The 19,153-nt window shown below is 41.4% G+C and overlaps 1 protein-coding gene across 1 annotated transcript in view; it reads right to left on the bottom strand.

Annotated features, from left to right (window-relative positions):
• Window positions 1–3,755: 3,755 nt before the first annotated feature.
• EFCAB13 (EF-hand calcium binding domain 13) overlaps window positions 3,756–19,153 on the bottom strand; it is a 224,760-nt gene continuing 209,362 nt past the window's right edge. The window contains exons 54-58 of the mRNA XM_060202483.1: window positions 14,225–14,329; window positions 12,618–12,671; window positions 7,446–7,550; window positions 6,887–6,940; window positions 3,756–3,946 (exon numbers count right to left, since the gene is read on the bottom strand). Of these exons, the coding sequence (XP_060058466.1) occupies window positions 3,756–3,946; window positions 6,887–6,940; window positions 7,446–7,550; window positions 12,618–12,671; window positions 14,225–14,329 (509 nt within the window). The remainder of the gene's footprint in view (window positions 3,947–6,886; window positions 6,941–7,445; window positions 7,551–12,617; window positions 12,672–14,224; window positions 14,330–19,153) is intronic.

The raw sequence follows: 19,153 nt of genomic DNA, 5'->3' as shown, positions 1-19,153 counted from the left end.
GTCAAGTTCTCTGTCAATGTGGACATTTGTGTACACACTGACTAGGGCTGCCTTAGTCCCACAATCCAGACGTGAATACAGTGACAGAATATTAGTTGTGAATCCTGCACTTTACATGATTGTCTGACTTTATAAAAGCACAGCCAGAATCTGCCCTAGAAGGCAGCCTCTATAGAGACTACACTGCACTCTTTTACTTGCTGAGGGCCACTAGGTACATAAAGATGTTCAGTATTTGTGGTCTGGAAGGTTGCGCCATGGATAAAGCACTGGACTCCTGGGCAGGAGGTCCTAGGTTTGGTTCCTGACAGCACATGTACCAGAGTGATGTCTAGTGCTTTCTCTCTTTCCTATCTTTCCTCTCTCATTAAGACAATAAAATTACAATCATCCACATTTATTTTTGAAAAACAGTGAGTCCAGAACATTAAAGGCCTGGCTTGCTAGAACAAACCAACAAACAAATCAATCAAGAAAAAGAAAAATATTAGGGAGAGCAATGGTTCTTAATGTGAGAGAGGTAGAAGGTGGCTCACTCTGTTGGACACACACATCACATGAGCAAGGGCACAGGTTCAAGCCCAGGCTATGACTTCAGAGCATCTAGAAGGGGGAAGATTCACATGAGGGTGGAGGAGTGCTGCAGTGTCTCTCTCTCTCTCTCCCTCTCTTGCTCTCTGTCTCTCATCCTTTATCTAGAGGAAAGAAAAGGAACTGGTCACCAGCACTGGAGTCATGCAGACACCAAGACTAGCAGTGATGATGATGATAAAAACAAAGTCTGAGCAGTGATCACATTAAAGAGAGAAAGGATATCAGGATTTAAAAAGGAAACAAAGAATTTTTCCATAAAGCAGATTCTAAGAGTTAGATTCAGAGTGTTCTAAAATTTATTCTGTGCAATTTTATGTATCTGTACTACAGTGTGTGTGTGTGTGTGTGTGTGTGTGTGTGTGTGTGTGTGTGTGTGTGTGTGCAAGTAGCATTAACCCATAGTCACATATTTGGTGATTTAAAAACCTTTTCCTGCTAAGTTATTAAATATGTTAACCCCAAATCTGTCCCAAAGAACTGATGTCAAAGACTTAAGCATCATAATTCATTCACTTGACTTCAGAAAAGTAGACTACAACTAGTTGTAATATAAATAAATGTGTATATATATACATAGATTTACTTCTAAAGAACATGCAAAAGGCTACCAAATTTGAGGCTATTTATAAATAACTATATCTTAGATGCTCACAGGACTCATTGCTTCTGGTACCCTGGTTCAATATTGTATGTGATTTAATACTTAAAAATCATTATTAGAAATGCATGGACAAATTAGCCCCAGTGTTGGAATTCAATGAGTTTACACATTTGAAACATTAAGTGCTTAAAGCAATTACATGACACTGGAAATCCTAAAAAGGGATATTTCAAATAAATCAAGTTGCCAAGTATCCTGGTTATTAGAATATTTATCCAATGCATTCCTAACCTACAAGACAGCAAGGAACATTCCTCATTTCTTAAAAATCTGTATTTTGGGAGTCGGGCTGTAGCGCAGCGGGTTAAGTGCAGGTGGCGCAAAGCACAAGGACCGGCATAAAGATCCTGGTTCGAACCCTGGCTCCCCACCTGCAGGGGAGTAGCTTCACAGGCGGTGAAGCAGGTCTGCAGGTGTCTATCTTTCTCTCCTCCTCTCTGTCTTCCCCTCCTCTCTCCATTTCTCTCTGTCCTATCCAACAATGACAACAACAATAATAACTACAACAATAAAACAACAAGGGCAACAAAAGAGAATAAATTAAATAAATTAATATTTTTAAAAATCTGTATTTCCCCAGTGCTAGAACCTCTGGTGCCTTGCTTGTTTTCTCTCGTGCTTCACCTGCTCCATACCCTTTGCTACTGCACCTGCTAACCTGATCCAAATCAGTGCACCCAGTGCCACCTCGACGTGCTTCACGTTGGACTGTGTCCAGAGATGCCAGGCCTGGTATGTCCACCATCCAGCTCCCATACTCTGGGGAGACCGTTCCTAGCTCACAGGACTCCTAAGTTCCATTTCAGGTGATTCAACTCCTAACAAAGCTACAGAACACAGATACAGACCAGGGCCCAAGAGATAGGGCACATGTGCACACGCATCCATAAATGAGGGGAAAACATATTCCTTAGAGTCAAAGTGTGCAGGAGCCTGCAGTGAGGAGATTTAGACTCAGTAACTTCAGCAAGCAAGTTAAAGGACCTAAAAAACACACCATGAAGAACTTAATCAAATATTTTCTACTTAGGCCTACCACATACTCTCCTCACGTACTCATATTATCACTTCCCTCAGTCACTCTCACTCTGTCTGATAAATTAAGGGCTACAAAAGCTGGATAAGGGCAAGGGACTGACCCACTTTAATGATGGCACTTTGGGTCACTACCAGGTCACCCCTTCATCCAGGGCCCTAGTCAGGGAATGCAGAGATTACCACAGAGACAGGATGGACCTAGACCTCTAACAGCTGCCCGGGTCCACCATCACTGGTCATCTCCATCAGGGACAGCACCATGAGCTCTCCTGTGGGCCTCTACAGGAACGTGCCCTCACTGTAGAACAACAACGGTAGAAACTGCCCCACACTCTGAAGGGAGGCTGGTCACTCAAGGAAGACTGACCCTGAAATGAGAGAAGCCTAGAATGTTCCTGGCTGTGACCATGCACTGTGAGCTCAGACTGACAGAGATGCAGAGGTTACATGGGCTCCTGGCTAAACATGAATACACATGGGCCTCAGGTCAGATTGATGGGGTTTACACTTAACAATATTCACATACTTTCCCCATATTTGGGAGCTATCTCTGCCCTGAACTGGCTTTCTAGTCCTATTCTGAACTCTAATACCATCTTCCCAGGCAATACCTTTAGCCAACCTGCATGTCAACTATCAGACTCAGACAAAAATGTGTCAAGTCATGGGCCCCTAGGAATGTACCAAAATAGCCTTCCTAGGTTCTTCCCATATGAAGACCCTTAGTTCCATCTGCTCTATTATTATCTTTAGGTTCCTGATTATTAAACAGTTTTCCTGCTTCCTATCTTACTGCTTTTCAGCCCCCAAGTTGCAGATGCTACCATGATGCCAACCTGACTCTTCTGAGCAGAGGTCCTCACCAATGAGTGCTGGGCCTCCCCTCCCCAGATCCTGGCCACACAAGGAAAAGATAGACACAGGCTGGGGGTTTGGACCCACCTGCCCCTGTCCATGTCCAGTGGAGAAGCAATTACAGAAGCCAGACCTTCATCCTCCCACACCTCATAAAGATCTTTAGTCCATGCTCTCAAAGGGATAAAGAATAGGAACGCTACCAATGGAGAGGATGGGATAGGGAACTCTGGTCATGGGATTTATATGGAATTGTACCTCTCTTCTCATACAATCTTGTCAATCTGTATTAAACCACTCATTCAAAACAAGCTAAGGAATGCAGTATTCTGTTGTAGTAACCAACATTAAATGATAAAACACAGGCACTATCCTAGACTATAAATAAGTTATGAATGGAATGTAACAAAAAACCATACAAAACAAGACAAGTGTGTGGGAACATAAACCTGCCTGAATATTTTCTAAACAAACACCCTAGTAACTGTGCAGCATTATTTGCTATCAACAGCAAAACATACTGATAACTTACAATTATTTCCAGGAGCCCTTTTTTCTAATGACTACAGAATGGACTTGACTCCAGGATCTCTAATTTCCTTTAATGTCAATGATGCTCATTGCAAAAACTAATCACCTGAATTTCATAAAGAAAGCTCAACTGAAAGGCTGAGAAGTGACTCCGGCACTCACCACTAAATGGTAGGTCTTCCATTAGCGTCTCAAGCTCCTTTTCTGTGAGCTTTACTCCCACGTTTTCTAGAAAACTGTTGACTCTACTTCTCTTGACTTTTCCTCCTTAAGAAAAAGGACATGAGGAGAGAGCAAAATTACCAGAATAGGAGAGGAAGCAATGTTGATGGTAGTTCATCCAGAAAAGTACACCCTTTACCACCTGAGGACCCAGGCTCATGCCAGTGTAAACTTCACGAGTGACGGCAGAGTGCTGTGGTCTTGGTCTCTCCTTCTCTCTCTAGTTTCCTCCTAAATATGAGGTGATGCATTGGCTCCATTTCTTTTTTTTTACTAGATCTCACTAGAACTTTTGTTTTATTAATAGTAACATTAGTGATCATTAATTTATGGTTTTAATTCTGTCGTAACAATGCTCATTCTGTCTGTCAATAGGCAGACACTATTTTCTTCTTGGCTTGTTTATTATTCCAAATAACTGCATATCTGTTACCTATCTGTCTCATATTTTTCTTTTTACATAGAATTTGAATTAAATATTGTGGGGTAAGCTTTGAAAAATGTGTGAAAACATAATCTCATGAAAAGATTTTTAAAAAGGACATTATATCTTTAAATGCATTCTGAATGAAGAATCTAAATGAAAATCAATTCACAGAAGAGGAACTTAGTTAAAATTATAGTGTTATTTAAAAATATAAATCCGATAATTTGGGGGCCCAGATGGGTGACTAGTTAAACCTTATGTTTCCTTCTCTCTGGCATCACAATGTCAAAATTACACATAAAAAACTGTGCACTTTTGGTATCTGGGTGAGGTGGGCTTCAAAGAGACTATTATTATTACAATAAAAAGTACAACCCCCTAAAATTTTAAATATGGTCAATGCCTAAATTGTTAGTGAGACTGTTTTGCAGACATCTGCTGAGCACACATGAAAAACTGTACATGTGTGTCACACTGTACTATAAACATTATCTTCCCAATAAAATATTTGAAAAAGAAAAAAAAAGAATAGCAAAGCTATTGTTGGTAGGGATAGGACATGCAGTTTTGGTCGGATTTGTACCCTTCTTATCCTATTGCCTTGTCAGTGTTTCCATTTTAGAAATTAAAAAATTAAAAAATTATAAAATGTGCAAAAGTCACCATTCCTGGGGACCAGGAGGTGATGCACTGGGTTAAGTGCAAGGACTCATGCAATGATCCAGTTCAAGCCCCCGGTTCCCCACCTACAAGGGGGTTGCTTCAGATGTGGTGAAGCAGGTCTGCAGGTCTCAATCTTTATCTCTCCCTTTCCATCTTCCCTCCTCTCAATTTCTCTCTGTCCTGTACAAAAAATCTTAACAAAACAGCCACAGTAGCAGTGGATTCGTAGTATAGGCACCAAGCCACAAAAAATCATAGAGGCAAAAAAAAAAAAAAAAAAAAGTCAGATGTCACCATTCCAAAGGAAAAGGCCAAAGGTCAGGAGGACACAAACAGAAGAGACATCTTCCCTCAAAAAGGAAATAATGTCCTTCCATCTGATGAGCAGCCAACAACAAATCACTAAGGAAAGCAATTGCCTGAGACCAGGAACTAGTGAGCAGGGGCCTACACAAGCCCCAGCTTCAACCCAGGAACTATAGCACGCCAGAGCTGAGCAGAGCTGTCTTCTCTCTCCCTCATACCTCAGTATAAGTAATTAATATTTTAATTGGTTAATATGTACCAATTGAAAGGCATGTATGCACTGATGCATTATTCACAATAACCAGGGAATAGAAGCAACCTAAGTGCCTGCTGACTGATCACTGGATAAAGAAGTTGTGGGACAGGGGCTGGGCAGTGACAGTCCCAGGTAAGTGCAATCACTCTAAGCTCAAGGACCTGCACAACGATCAGGGTTCAAACCCTGGCTCCCCACCTGCAGGGACTACACTTTACATGAGGTGAAGCAAGTCGGCAGGTGTTGCTCAGTCTCTCTCCCTCTCTATCCCTTCCTCCCCTCTCAGTTTCTTTCTGTCCTACACAATAAATGGAAAAAAATTGCTGTCAGTAGCAGTAGATTCATAGGGCTGACTCCAAGGCAAGGGGTAAGCCTAGAGCTAATAATAGTAATAATAATAATAATAATGAACGAAAGAAGAGAATGATGCGGAGAAGTAGTAATAGTTGTAGTTATGGTACATATATTCAAAGGAATACTCTTGGCAATTTTAAAAGATACTGTATTGTAAGGACAAAATGGATGTAATGGGAAGTGGTTATGATCTATGAAATAAGTAGAGAGGTGAAAGAAACTACTGGATGGTTTCAATAATTGTATATAGAGAACTGAACCACATAAAGTTGAAAAGAAAACACAATCTGTGTCTAAGACACTGAGAGAACTACTCTAGCTGTCACTGGAGTGGGGTTGGGGGAGGAGGCACAGAACACGGGTGGCAGGCGCAGTATAGTGGAACTATAACCCTTTAGTCTTACTATCTTGGAAACCATTGCTAATCACTATAAACGTATGCTCCCTTTCTTAAACGAGTTGAAATACTGAGGGCTGACAAGTGGATCACCCAGGAGTGCTCACATGTGGCTACACACATGGACCCGGGCTGGAGCCCTGAGCCAGCACCTGAGTGCACTTGAGGGGGAGAGGGACTTCACAAGGTTGAGGAAGAGCTGTGAGTCTCTCCTTTTCTGTCCTACCTTCCTCTCTCTGTCTCCCTGTCTCTCACCCTCTGTTAGGGTTGGAGAATAAATATGGCTGATGGTAGTCATGTGAATGTGCAGACATAGAACCACAGTAATAATCTCGATTAAAGATTTTAAATATAGGGATAAGGAGACTGACTAATGTTTCAGCAAAAGACTTTGATGCCTGAGGCTCGAAAGTCCCAGGTTCAATTCCCAGCAACAGTAAGCCAGAGCTGAGCAGTGCTCAGGTAACAATCCTGTGCATCTTCCTCTGTGTCTCACTGTCATTCAAAATAATAAATCATTTTAAAACATTTAACTTTTTTCAAATGTTGAAAATGTCTAATTGTCAAATTGCTGTGTCTTACCTTTGAATGACTTTACAGATTCCCTGAGTGAAGTTTGACTGATCATCCCAGAAGCTATAATGCAAAGCAAACAATTTCTCAGACAAAATATTACGCAGTGCTCATGATAAATGAATGTATAATCTATAATTTACTGTGGAGCAGTCCTTGAAGGAACCATGTTAATAACATCAGACAGAAGGAGAAGCATCAACAGGAGACAAAATTTCACTTACAGGTGGAGCTTAAGAAACGAGGAGGGAAAGGCAAAACACAGGGTGAAACTTGGACTAGACTTGGTCTGTGGCAGCAAGGCCAAGTGCAATCAGGGTGAGTGGGGTGGGGTTGAGAGGGCCTTGGGGGCCCAGTGCCTGATGGTGGAGGAACACCTGGGTGTATGGTGGAAGTGGTACAGGCAGACACCTCTCATGGAAAGACCAGGAAAATGGCATCACTTCCAAACAATGAAAGAACAACTTCAAAAGATAATCAGGAGCAGCCTGACATGAAGTGAAGAGTCACCCCAACAAACCATCAGCTGAGCACCCCAGAAGGTAACAAAGGCATCCTCAGGACTCACCATCAACTGGCAGTGTTCTTAGCGGCGGCTGTTGTTCACTGTCTGTTAGTGCAATACCCATGTGGCTCACAAAATCCGGTACGGACTGCCTATCGATCTTTTCTCCTTTGGGAACATGAAATATTAAAATTCAGGAATGCCGCAGACTAGAGAATGATCTCTAATAGCAGTTTAATCACACAAGTAAGTGACCTCCTCAGCTGGCAAACTTCAAAGGCACAATCAGACATACTAAGCACTGAGGGCGGGGGTACTAGGCCAAATACACTAATTTATTTACAGGCCCAAAGTATGATTTTTGTCTTCTGACAAAGAGTGGGAAAGAGGAGAATAAGTTTTTCCTCACTGTGTAGCTGTCTGCTTAATTAGGATGTCAGAATCAGGTCATTTATGTACTTTTTACACAGGCGCCTTGCCTTTTTCTCCCTGAATTTTGTTAATGTCCCTTGATACAATTAGCAGAAAATATTTTATCTTTCTGTTACTTGAGAACCTCTGAAACATTTTTAAAATTAATTGTTAATGTCTCAAAGACTGAGAGAAGTATGACGCCTATCATTGGGAGGTTGGGGTCACAGAAGTTTAGTGGTGGGTGTGGTGTGGGACTGTAACCTGTAGTCTTGTAATCTTGTAATCCACTGTTAATCACAATTTACAAAATGAGTAAATATTAAAATTGTTCACATAAATATAGTTTACCTCTGAAATCATTTGATAAAAATACAAAGAGAAAAATATAGTTAGGGCAAACTAGAATATATTTTTTAAATAATACAATTTCAGTGTGCCATTCCACTTACTAGAAAAGTTACATATAGGTTCATTTACTTTTTTATTGAAGTTCTCTACCTCTAAGAACATTATAATTAAAATCTCATAGTGCACGCCAGTTCCCCTGGCTATCTTTCATTGCGAACATTTGGTATTGTTTGAGTACTAAATTTTTTGAGCTTTACATCTGTGAAATGATGTTATATTATTACATAATTCAGTGTTATATTTGAGTGTTTCTCCTTCCTTCCTCCCTTCCATTTTTCTTTCTGTTTGTTTTTTTGTTTGTTTGTTTGTTTATTGTCTCCAGGGTTATTGCTGGGGCTCAGTGCCTACACTATGAATCCACTGCTTCTGGAGGCTATTTTTCTCTTTTGTTGCCCTTGTTGTTTATTGTTGTTGTTGTTACTGTCCTTTCTGTTGGATAGGACAGAAAGAAATTGAGAGAGGAGGGGAAGACAGAGCTGGGGAAAGAAAGGTAGACACTTGCAGACCTGCTTCACCACTTGTGAAGGACCCCCCTGCAAGTGAGGAGCCAACCTTCCAACTCCAATAATCTAGTGAGATCTTTCCTAACACTGGGACTCCCTAGTTCCATTTCAGAAGGCACACTCTGTAACAAATTTACAGACCCTAGATATAGGGTTGGGCCTATGGTACTAATTACATGTATACACGGATCCTTAAGTTAGGGGCAACTACATACCTCAAAGTGGTGGGAGCAAAGTCAGGCCTACTGTATGTCACAGCCCCAGCAGGCTAGGGCTAACTACAAAGTGGAAAGCCCTCGACTAAACTGAAGTCAGTTTTCCTTACATTGATCATTTAAAGACCTATTGGCTATATTGGATATGCACAAATAATACCTACGGACAGTAAAAGGAGAACCCTGGGGGAAGTACATTGTGACAACAATTATGGCAGTGAGTGTGACAAGACTAAAAATGGCCTAAGAGCTGAAGCTGCTGTAGCCATTGGAAGGCTTTCGGAAAAAGAGCTACTTATCACCACTACAGCTTCTCAATCAGCTGGACTCAGACCAAAACCAGAATTACGGGTGGCTTATAGTATGAGTAGCAGACCCACCTAAATATGAAGAGGCCCTATTGCTTACCCTCAACCACAAACCCCCTGCTTCCACTTATAGGCATCCATGATGAATATAGAGGATGTGTAGTTAAATAGCTGATGTTAGGATATATGGGTAGAAATTAGCAAACTTCCATAGCTTAAAGTTAGTGAACTTGCATATATGCAAAAGGTTAACCAGAAGAGAGCCCCCATGGCATGTGCTTACTTTACAGCAGATTTGTTTAGGTGGACAACCTACTATGATCTAGTTAGACCCATCCAAGAATGGGTTAAGAAGAAAAGCTATTCCAGGGAAAAATGTTAATTCATACAGAAGGTCAGAACAGGGAGATGGTCAAAACACAGATGGTCATTTCAAGGGAACTTTCTTTTCTTTTCTTTTTTATTGTTGTTGTTATTGATGTTGTTGTTAGGACAGAGAGAAATGGAGAGAGGAGGGTAAGACAGAGGGGGAGAGAAAGACAGACACCTGCAGACTTGCTTCACCAACTGTGAAGCAAATCCCCTGCAGGTGGGGAACCAGGGCTCAAACTGGGATCCTTACACCAGTCCTTGGGCTTTGTGCCATGTGCACTTAACCCACTGCGCTACCACCCCGACTCCCTCAAAGGAACCTTCAAGGGAAAATTTAGGGTACCCCAGACCAAGGAAATTTTCAAGAGAAGATTTAGGCTACCCCAGACCAAGGACACCTTCAATGGGAGATCAGTATGCCCCAGACCTAGGGAAATTTCTAAGGAAAACATACCTATAATAATAATAATGTTGTTTAAGGTTATTCTTGATGTTAATGAAAACAATTATACATGATGTCATCTGTATCCTTGATGTTAATGAAAATAATCTTACATAATGTCAACTATAACCGGGCAAAAAGTGTTTAAAAATAAAGCTATCGGGAGTCGGCAGTAGCGCAGCGGGTTAAGCGCACGTGGTGCAAAGCTCAAGGACCAGCATAAGGATCCCGGTTCAAGCTCCCGGCTCCCCACCTGCAGGGGAGTTGCTTCACAAGAGGTGAAGCAGGTCTGCAGGTGTCTGTCTTTCTCTCCCCCTCTCTTGTCCTATCTAACAAAAATGACATCAATAACAACAAACATAACTACAACAACAAAACAACAAGGGCAACAAAAGAGAAAATAAATTAAAAAAATAAAAATAAAGATCTGCAGAGAGCCCCAGAGACACTTCTCTCCTGCACCTAAAGCAGCTAATGTGTCTCTCACTTCATTCATCTCGCCAACTCCCTCTTTCCTTCAGGGACTCTGAATTACTTTGCCTGGGGCTGGCTCCCGGCATCAAAGTAAAAGTATTTATTAGTCTGTTGCGATTAGACTTAGACTAATAAGCTTGGCAATCTAGTGGAATGGTCTAAGGAAGGCATCACAAACTTTCTCATGCAATATTTATTACTTAGGCCTAGACACCCTCCTCTCCTACCTTCTACTTCATATCCCTCAACCACTCTATCTACTCAAGAAAATCCTAGGTGTATTTCCTCCCTAATTTGAGGCCAGACCTCATAAAGCTAATACTGGTTTCATACACAAAAGACACTCAACACTTTATAGCTGGGAGAAAGTCTAAACTCATCAGTTAAGCAAAGGACTACAAAAGCTATGAAATAGCCAGAGACTGGCTCACTTAATGACGGTCTTCTTAGTCAATACTAGGCTACCCCATCATCTGGGGCCCATTTCAGGGAATCCTTGACCCCCTGTAGATATGATGGGCCAGGAACTCTAATAGTTCTGTCTTCACCATCACTGGTCACTCCTATCAGGAATGTCATCATAAGCTCTCTTGTGGGCCTCTCAGGACCTTGCACTCACAATAAAGAAGTAATGGGAGGGCCAGGGAATGGTGCATCTGATTAAGCACATACATTACAGTCTGTAAGGTCCTAGGTTCAAGCCTCTGGTCCCCACCTGCAGGGGGAAACTTCAAAAGTGGTGAAGCAGGATGCAGGTGTCTCTCTGTCTCTCTCCATCTCTCTCCTCCTCCCCTCTCAACTACTTTCTGACCTATCCAATAAAAATGAAAAGGGCTGCCAGGAGTAGTGGATTCGTCTTCTGGCACCAAGTACCAGCAATAATACTGGAGGCAAATAAAAAAGAAGAAAGAAAGAGAGAGAGAGAGAGAGAGAAAGAATGAAAGTACAAGAGAAAACAGGCAATACCACAGAAAAAATGGGGCAAATATATGTAAATGTAGATAGATAGTTATAGATAATAATAGTCGGAATATAAAAGGAGATCACCTGGGACTGCAACAAGACAGCATAGAACTAAAGATATATATATATATATATATGCAGTCAGTAGTGCTCATGTAAGGAGATCCCTGTCACTCTAATAGCCACGTCATCATAATGTAATAGTTACAAGAATGTGAATTATCAACACAAATAAAATGAGGGTTGTAAGTTTTCTTCTCCATTCAGATCTTATTGACACTAGTCCAAATATTTCTGTTACCAGATAAGGACTCTGAGCATCTTTAAATAACTGCCAGGGCCAGAAGATGGCTCAGCTGGTAGAGCACACACTGGGCCACGTGAGCTAACTGTGTTTGCACATCTGGCCAACACATGGGACACCTGCCTGGGGAACATTACAGTGGAGTAGTGCTGGGGTATCTCTCCTCCCCTCTGTGTCTCTCTATTCCTGTCTCTCTCTCTCTGAAAAAAAGAATTCCACAGGAGGTACATGAATCACGCCTACACAGAGCCCCTGCCATAACCCTAAAAACAATAAAATTAGTTATAAAATAGCAATCTGTATTTTGACGGACCCAGCAAATCAAGGGGAGGGTAAAAGGAGGTTGGTGGGGAGTAGGAACTCAGTTTCCTGAGAAGGAGGAAAAAGGGCAAGTGAATGGTGGGCAAGGCCTGCTGACACCTAACTTGGACCAGCAAACCCACGAGAAGCAAGAAGATGTGTGCCCGTGAGAGTAACCTTACAACAGTTCCTCAATCACGTGCTTTCTAAAAATAAACGATTGGCCAAAGGAAGTGTGTAGTCATCTATAGTGTCAGCACAGTTTTAACTACCTCTATAATACTGCCTACTACCGACATAGAAAAAGTGAAATGTTAATGCAGCATTAAACGACAAAGAAGATGCTTCAGAGACACAGACTGAAATTATGTTGCTAAAGTGTAGGGAGCCAAAAGTCTAAGAAATTCAATAAATTGCAAAAAAATATTTTATCAAGTAAAAATTAATATGCCACAACAAGAAAAATTTAGTCTTTAATATAACCTAAGTGCTACTTAAGCTTTATATTCATAGACTTGTATTAACTTCTCACCTGTAACAGCTTTTACTGCATCCATCAACTTATCAAGATCAACTTCTTCTTTATCTGTAACAACAGGAACAAACATGAACTAGAAAGTCACCTAGATTTAGAACAGAAAGCATAAAACCTACCACACCACCTATTTTGTATGGATGCCCTTGAGTTAAGACTCAGTTATACGTTTTTTGAAATCCAAACACTACAAAACGGACATTGTTCTGTATTCAAACGATACGAAATTCAAATTCTGGGTCCATGTCAAGTTCTCTATCAATGTGGACATTTGTGTACACACTGACTAGGGCTGCCTTAGTGCCACAATCCAGGGGTGAATACAGTGACAGAATATTACAGTCAGTGAATCCTGCACTTTACATGATTGTCTGACTTTATAAAAGCACAGCCAGAATCTGCCCTAGAGGGCAGCCTCTATGGAGACTACACTGCACTCTTTTACTTGTCGAGGGCCACTAGGTACATAAAAATGTTCAGTATTTGTGGTCTGGGAGGTGGCGCCATGGATAAAGCACTGAGCTCCTAGGCAGGAGGTCCTAGGTTCGATCCCTGACAGCACATGTACCAGAGTGATGTCTAGTGCTTTCGCTCTATCCTCTTATTTCCTCTCTCATTAAGACAATAAAAATCACAATCATCCACATTTATTTTTGAAAAACAGTGAGTCCAGAACATTAAAGGCCTGGCTGGCAAGAACAAACCAACCAACAAATCAATCAAGAAAAAGAAAAATATTAGGGAGAGCAATGGTTCTTAATGTGAGAGAGGTAGAAGGTGGCTCACTCTGTTGGACACACACATCACATGAGCAAGGGCACAGGTTCAAGCCCAGGCTATGACTTCAGAGCATCTAGAAGGGGGAAGATTCACATGAGGGTGGAGGAGTGCTGCAGTGTCTCTCTCTCTCTCTCCCTCTCTTGCTCTCTGTCTCTCATCCTTTATCTAGAGGAAAGAAAAGGAACTGGTCTCCAGCACTGGAGTCATGCAGACACCAAGCCCCAGCAGTGATGGTGATGACAGAAACAATGAACAGTGATCACTTTACAGAGAGAAAGGATATCGGGATTTAAATAGGAAACATGCAGGATTTTGTGGATAAAGTAAAATATAAGAGGTAGATTCAAGGTTGATTTACATGTTAGTCTGTCTGACTTTCTATATCTGTGAGATATAAATATACTGTGTGTGTGTGTGTGTGTTATCTAAGATAAAAAAAGAGAAAAAGAACGCCCCATTAGTCTCTAAGAAGTAACATTTCAGATGGCAGGAGACAGACCTAGTGGGGGTTGAATTGTTATGTCAAAAACTGGGAAATGTTATGCATGTATAAACTAGTGTATTTTAATATCACATGTAAACCATTAATCCCCCAATAAAGAATTAAAAAAAAAAGTTGTAGCTTTTCCAAGAAGCTTTTACTATGGCAATGATTCAACAAAAGAGAGAGAGAGGAAGGTAGAAAGGAAATAAGGAAGGGAGACAATTTTAATGAAATGCCTCTAATTTCTTTTAATGTCAATGATACTCACTACAAAAACTAAGCACCTGAATTTCATAAAGAAAGCTCAACTGAAAGGCTGAGAAGTGGCTCCGGCACTCACCACTAAATGGTAGGTCTTCCATTAGCTTCTCAAGCTCCTTTTCTGTGAGCTTTACTCCCACGTTTTCTAGAAAACTGTTGACTCTACTTCTCTTGACTTTTCCTCCTTAAGAAAAAGGACATGAGGAGAGAGCAAAATTACCAGAATAGGAGAGGAAGCAATGTTGATGGTAGTTCATCCAGAAAAGTACACCCTTTACCACCTGAGGACCCAGGCTCATGTCAGTGTAAACTTCACGAGTGACGGCAGAGTGCTGTGGTCTCGGTCTCTCCTTCTCTCTCTAGTTTCCTACTAAATATGAGGTGATGCATTTGCTCCATTTTTTATGGACCTCACTAGAACATATATTTTATTTATACTAACTATAATGAACATTAATTTATGGATTTAATTCGCAAACAGCACCTATTCTGTCTGTCAATAGGCAGAACTATTTTCTTCTTGCTTTTTTATTTCTCCAATTAATTACCTATCAGTTACCTTTCAGCCTCATATTTTGCTGTTTACCTGGAATTTAATTATACACCGTGGGTTGCTTTGAAAAATATGAGAATATGGCAACTCCAGCAAAAACATAATAAGAAAACTATTATGTCCTAAAATACATTCTGAATGAAAAGGTCAAAAGCATAATCAGTTCACAGAAGAGTAACAGTAAAATTCTAACCTAATTGTGACATCTTCTCTCAAAAAGGAAATAATATCCTTCCATCTGATGAGCAGCCAACAACAAATCACTAAGGAAAGCAATTGCCTGGGACCAGGAACTAGTGAGCAGGGGCCTACACAAGCCCCAGCTTCAACCCAGGAACTATAGCACGCCAGAGCTGAGCAGAGCTGTCTTCTCTCTCCCTCATACCTCAGTATAAGTAATTAATATTTTAATTGGTTAATATGTACCAATTGAAAGGCATGTATGCACTGATGCATTATTCACAATAACCAGGGAATAGAAGCAACCTAAGTGCCTGCTGACTGATCACTGGATAAAGAAGTTGTGGGACAGGGGCTGGGCAGTGACAGTCCCAGGTAAGTGCAATCCCTCTAAGCTCAAGGACCTGCACAACGATCAGGGTTCAAACCCTGGCTCCCCAACTACAGGGACTACACTTTACATGAGGTGAAGCAAGTCGGCAGGTGTTGCTCAGTCTCTCTCCCTCTCTATCCCTTCCTCCCCTCTCAGTTTCTTTCTATCCTACACAATAAATGGGAAAAAATTGCTGTCAGTAGCAGTAGATTCATAGGGCTGACCCCAAGGCAAGGGGTAAGCCTGGAGCTAATAATAGTAATAATAATAATAATAATAATAATAATAATGAAAGAAGAGAATGATGCGGAGAAGTAGTAATAGTTGTAGTTATGGTACATATATTCAAAGGAATACTCTTGGCAATTTTAAAAGATACTGTATTGTAAGGACAAAATAGATGTAATGGGAAGTGGTTATGATCTATGAAATAAGTACAGAGGTGAAAGAAACTACTGGATGGTTTCAATAATTGTATATAGAGAACTGAACCACATAAAGTTGAAAAGAAAACACAATCTGTGTCTAAGACACTGAGAGAACTACTCTAGTTGTCACTGGAGTGGGGTTGGGGGAGGAGGCACAGAACACGGGTGGCAGGCGCAGTATAGTGGAACTATAACCCTTTAGTCTCACTATCTTGGAAACCATTGCTAATCACTATAAACGTATGCTCCCTTTCTTAAACGAGTTGAAATACTGAGGGCTGACAAGTGGCTCACCCAGGAGTGCTCACATGTGGCTACACACATGGACCCGGGCTGGAGCCCTGAGCCAGCACCTGAGTGCACTTGAGGGGGAGAGGGACTTCACAAGGTTGAGGAAGAGCTGTGAGTCTGCTTTTCTGTCCTACCTTCCTCTCTCTGTCTCCCTGTCTCTCACCCTCTGTTAGGGTTGGAGAATAAATATGGCTGATGGTAGTCATGTGAATGTGCAGACATAGAACCACAGGGATAATCTCAATTAAAGATTTTAAATATCAGAAATATTTAAGTGTCAACTTCCTTGTGTCCTACCTTTGAATGACTTCACCGATTGCCTGAGTGAAGTAGGACTGATCTTCCCCGATGCTAGAATTCAAATGGCATAGTTTGTTAGCCAAAATAGTAAATGCAGTTCTCACAATGAAAATTATAATTTCAAGAACATTTGTATAAAATATGTTCAGATCACATCCTCTAGTAAAACATGGAGACTGAAAAATATAAAGTATTTCAGTGTTAATTAAGCAATTGTAAACACCCAAACAATTATTTATAGACTCTAATAAGGAGGTACCCATCTCATTCTTTTTTTCTGTTCAACAAATTAAAAAAGAACAACAACAAAAAGACAAATGACAAACTGTCTCGTGCTAATCCACTCTTCTATTTTCCTTCTTAAATTTTTTTTCACTGGTCAAAGAGATAACAGTAAAATATTTGTTTGGCCACTGCTAAATAATGAACAAAACAGTATCTTTATTAATGAAAATTTTTGTTGTTGTTGTCAGCAAGGCATAACCAATCTGGAATCATTTCTTCAGATACAAAGAGACAGAGACACCAGGTGCCAGATGCCACCAGGATGCCGGCCAGGCTTCCCTGGACTGAAGACCCCACCAATGTGTCCTGGAGCTCTGCTTCCCCAGAGCCCCACCCTACTAGGGAAAGAGAGAGGCAGACTGGGAGTATGGACCGACCAGTCAGCGCCCATGTTCAGCGGGGAAGCAATGACAGAAGCCAGACCTTCCACCTTCTGCATCCCACAATGACCTTGGGTCCATGCTCCCAGAGGGACAGAGAATGGGAAAGCTATCAGGGGAGGGGGTGGGATATGGAGAATGGGTGGTGGGAATTGTGTGGAGTTGTACCCCTCCTACCCTACGGTTTTGTTAATGAATACTTTCTTAAATAAAATTAAAAAAAATTTTTTAATGCTGAGAAAAAAAAGAGAGAGAGAGAAAGAAAGGGAGAGATGAGAGGAGAAACCAGAGCACACAACTTCCTTATGTGAACAATATGTTCCACCAAACTTGAGAATATATAAGAGATTCCTGTGGAACTAGCCAAAGGAACCCACACACACCTCTGTTCATAACACCACAATTAGCCACAGACTAAACTAGGAAACAATCCAGATACACAGAGGGAGCTGAATGACTAAGGAAGTTGTGGTCTATAGAGATCCACGGTGGAGCAGTCCTTGAAGGAACCATGTTAATAACATCAGACAGAAGGAGAAGCATCAACACGAGACAAAATTTCACTTACAGGTGGAGCTTAAGAAACGAGGAGGGAAAGGCAAAACACAGGGTGAAACTTGGACTAGACTTGGTCTGTGGCAGCAAGGCCAAGTGCAATCAGGGTGAGTGGGGTGGGGTTGAGAGGGCCTTGGGGGCCCAGTGCCTGATGGTGGAGGAACACCTGGGTGTATGGTGGAAGTGGTACAGGCAGACACCTCTCATGGAAAGACCAGGAAAATGACATCACTTCCAAACAATGAAAGAACAACTTCAAAAGATAATCAGGAGCAGCCTGACATGAAGTGAAGAGTCACCCCAACAAGCCATCAGCTGAGCACCCCAGAAGGTAACAAAGGCATCCTCAGGACTCACCATCAACTGGCAGTGTTCTTAGCAGCTGCTGCTGTTCACTGTCTGTTAGTGCAATACCCATGTGGCTCACAAAATCCGGTACGGACTGCCTATCAATCTTTTCTCCTTTGGGAACATGAAATATTAAAATTCAGGAATGCCGCAGACTAGAGAATGATCTCTAATAGCAGTTTAATCACACAAGTAAGTGACCTCCTCAGCTGGCAAACTTCAAAATCATTTTGATCTTGCTGGTATTTGAGAGCCTCTGTTGGACTTTTAAATTTAATTGTTAAAGTCTCAAAGACTATGAGGGAACTATAGTATTTATCATTGGGAGCGTGGGGGCACCTAATTTAGGAGGTGGGTGTGGTGTGGGAATATAGCCTGCAATCTTGTAATTCAATCTTAATTTACTTGGAAAACATGTAACTTGTTCAATTAAATAAACCATAAATCTTTGGGAACCATTTAATGAAAATATAAAGACAAAAACACAAGAGTTTTTAAAAATTAAGAAAGTATTATTTGATACTACAAATCTCATGTAACTTTCCAATCACCAGTAAAAGCTACCTATGCATTCATGAACTTATTTGTTGTAATCCTCTCACCATCTGTTACAAACAATACACTTAAAACCCCACAGGGCATGACAGTTGCCATTGCTCTTACCAAATTCTGTATTTGGTATTGTTTGGCTGCTAAATTTTATGTGACCTTGACACCTATTAAGTGGTATTCTACAATTATATAGTTCAGTGTTGTATCATACAAGCCCATCTTCTCCCTCCCTCCCTCGCTCCCTCTCTTCTTTCCTGCCTTCCTTCCTGCCTTCATTCGTCTTTCTCCTTTTCTACCAGCTGATCACTAGGACTCAGTGCTGCATGAAGACTTCCTGATCCCAGAAAGCTATGTCTGTATGTTTGATTGTTTAAAATCTCTATAGAGGCAGATAAATTGGAAAGAAGGAGGAGATAGAGAGGGGGAGAGACAGACCCCTGAAGCACTGCTTCATCTCTGCTGAAGATGCCTCTGAGTGTGGGGCCAGGGGCTGAACCCAGGTGCTGTAACGTGAGTGCTCTGCCTGCTGCACCAACCCTGGCACCCTGAAGAGGTTTTGTTTGTTTAATAGATGATCAGTTAGGGGCCAGGTGGCGGCGCACCTGGTTGAGCACATATGTTATATGCACAAGCTCAAGGACCCAGGTTCGAGCCCATGGACCAACCTGAAGGGAAAAGATTCACAAGTGGTGAAGTAGAGCTGCAGGTCTCTCTCTCTCTCTCTCTCTCTCTCTCTGCCTCTCTATCATTCACCTCACCCTCA

This window comes from Erinaceus europaeus, chromosome 12 (assembly GCF_950295315.1).
Source record: "Erinaceus europaeus chromosome 12, mEriEur2.1, whole genome shotgun sequence".
NCBI classification, from domain to species: Eukaryota; Metazoa; Chordata; class Mammalia; order Eulipotyphla; family Erinaceidae; genus Erinaceus; species Erinaceus europaeus.
The sequence above is the reverse complement of the archived record's forward strand: the minus strand, read 5'-3'. Positions and strand labels throughout refer to the sequence as shown.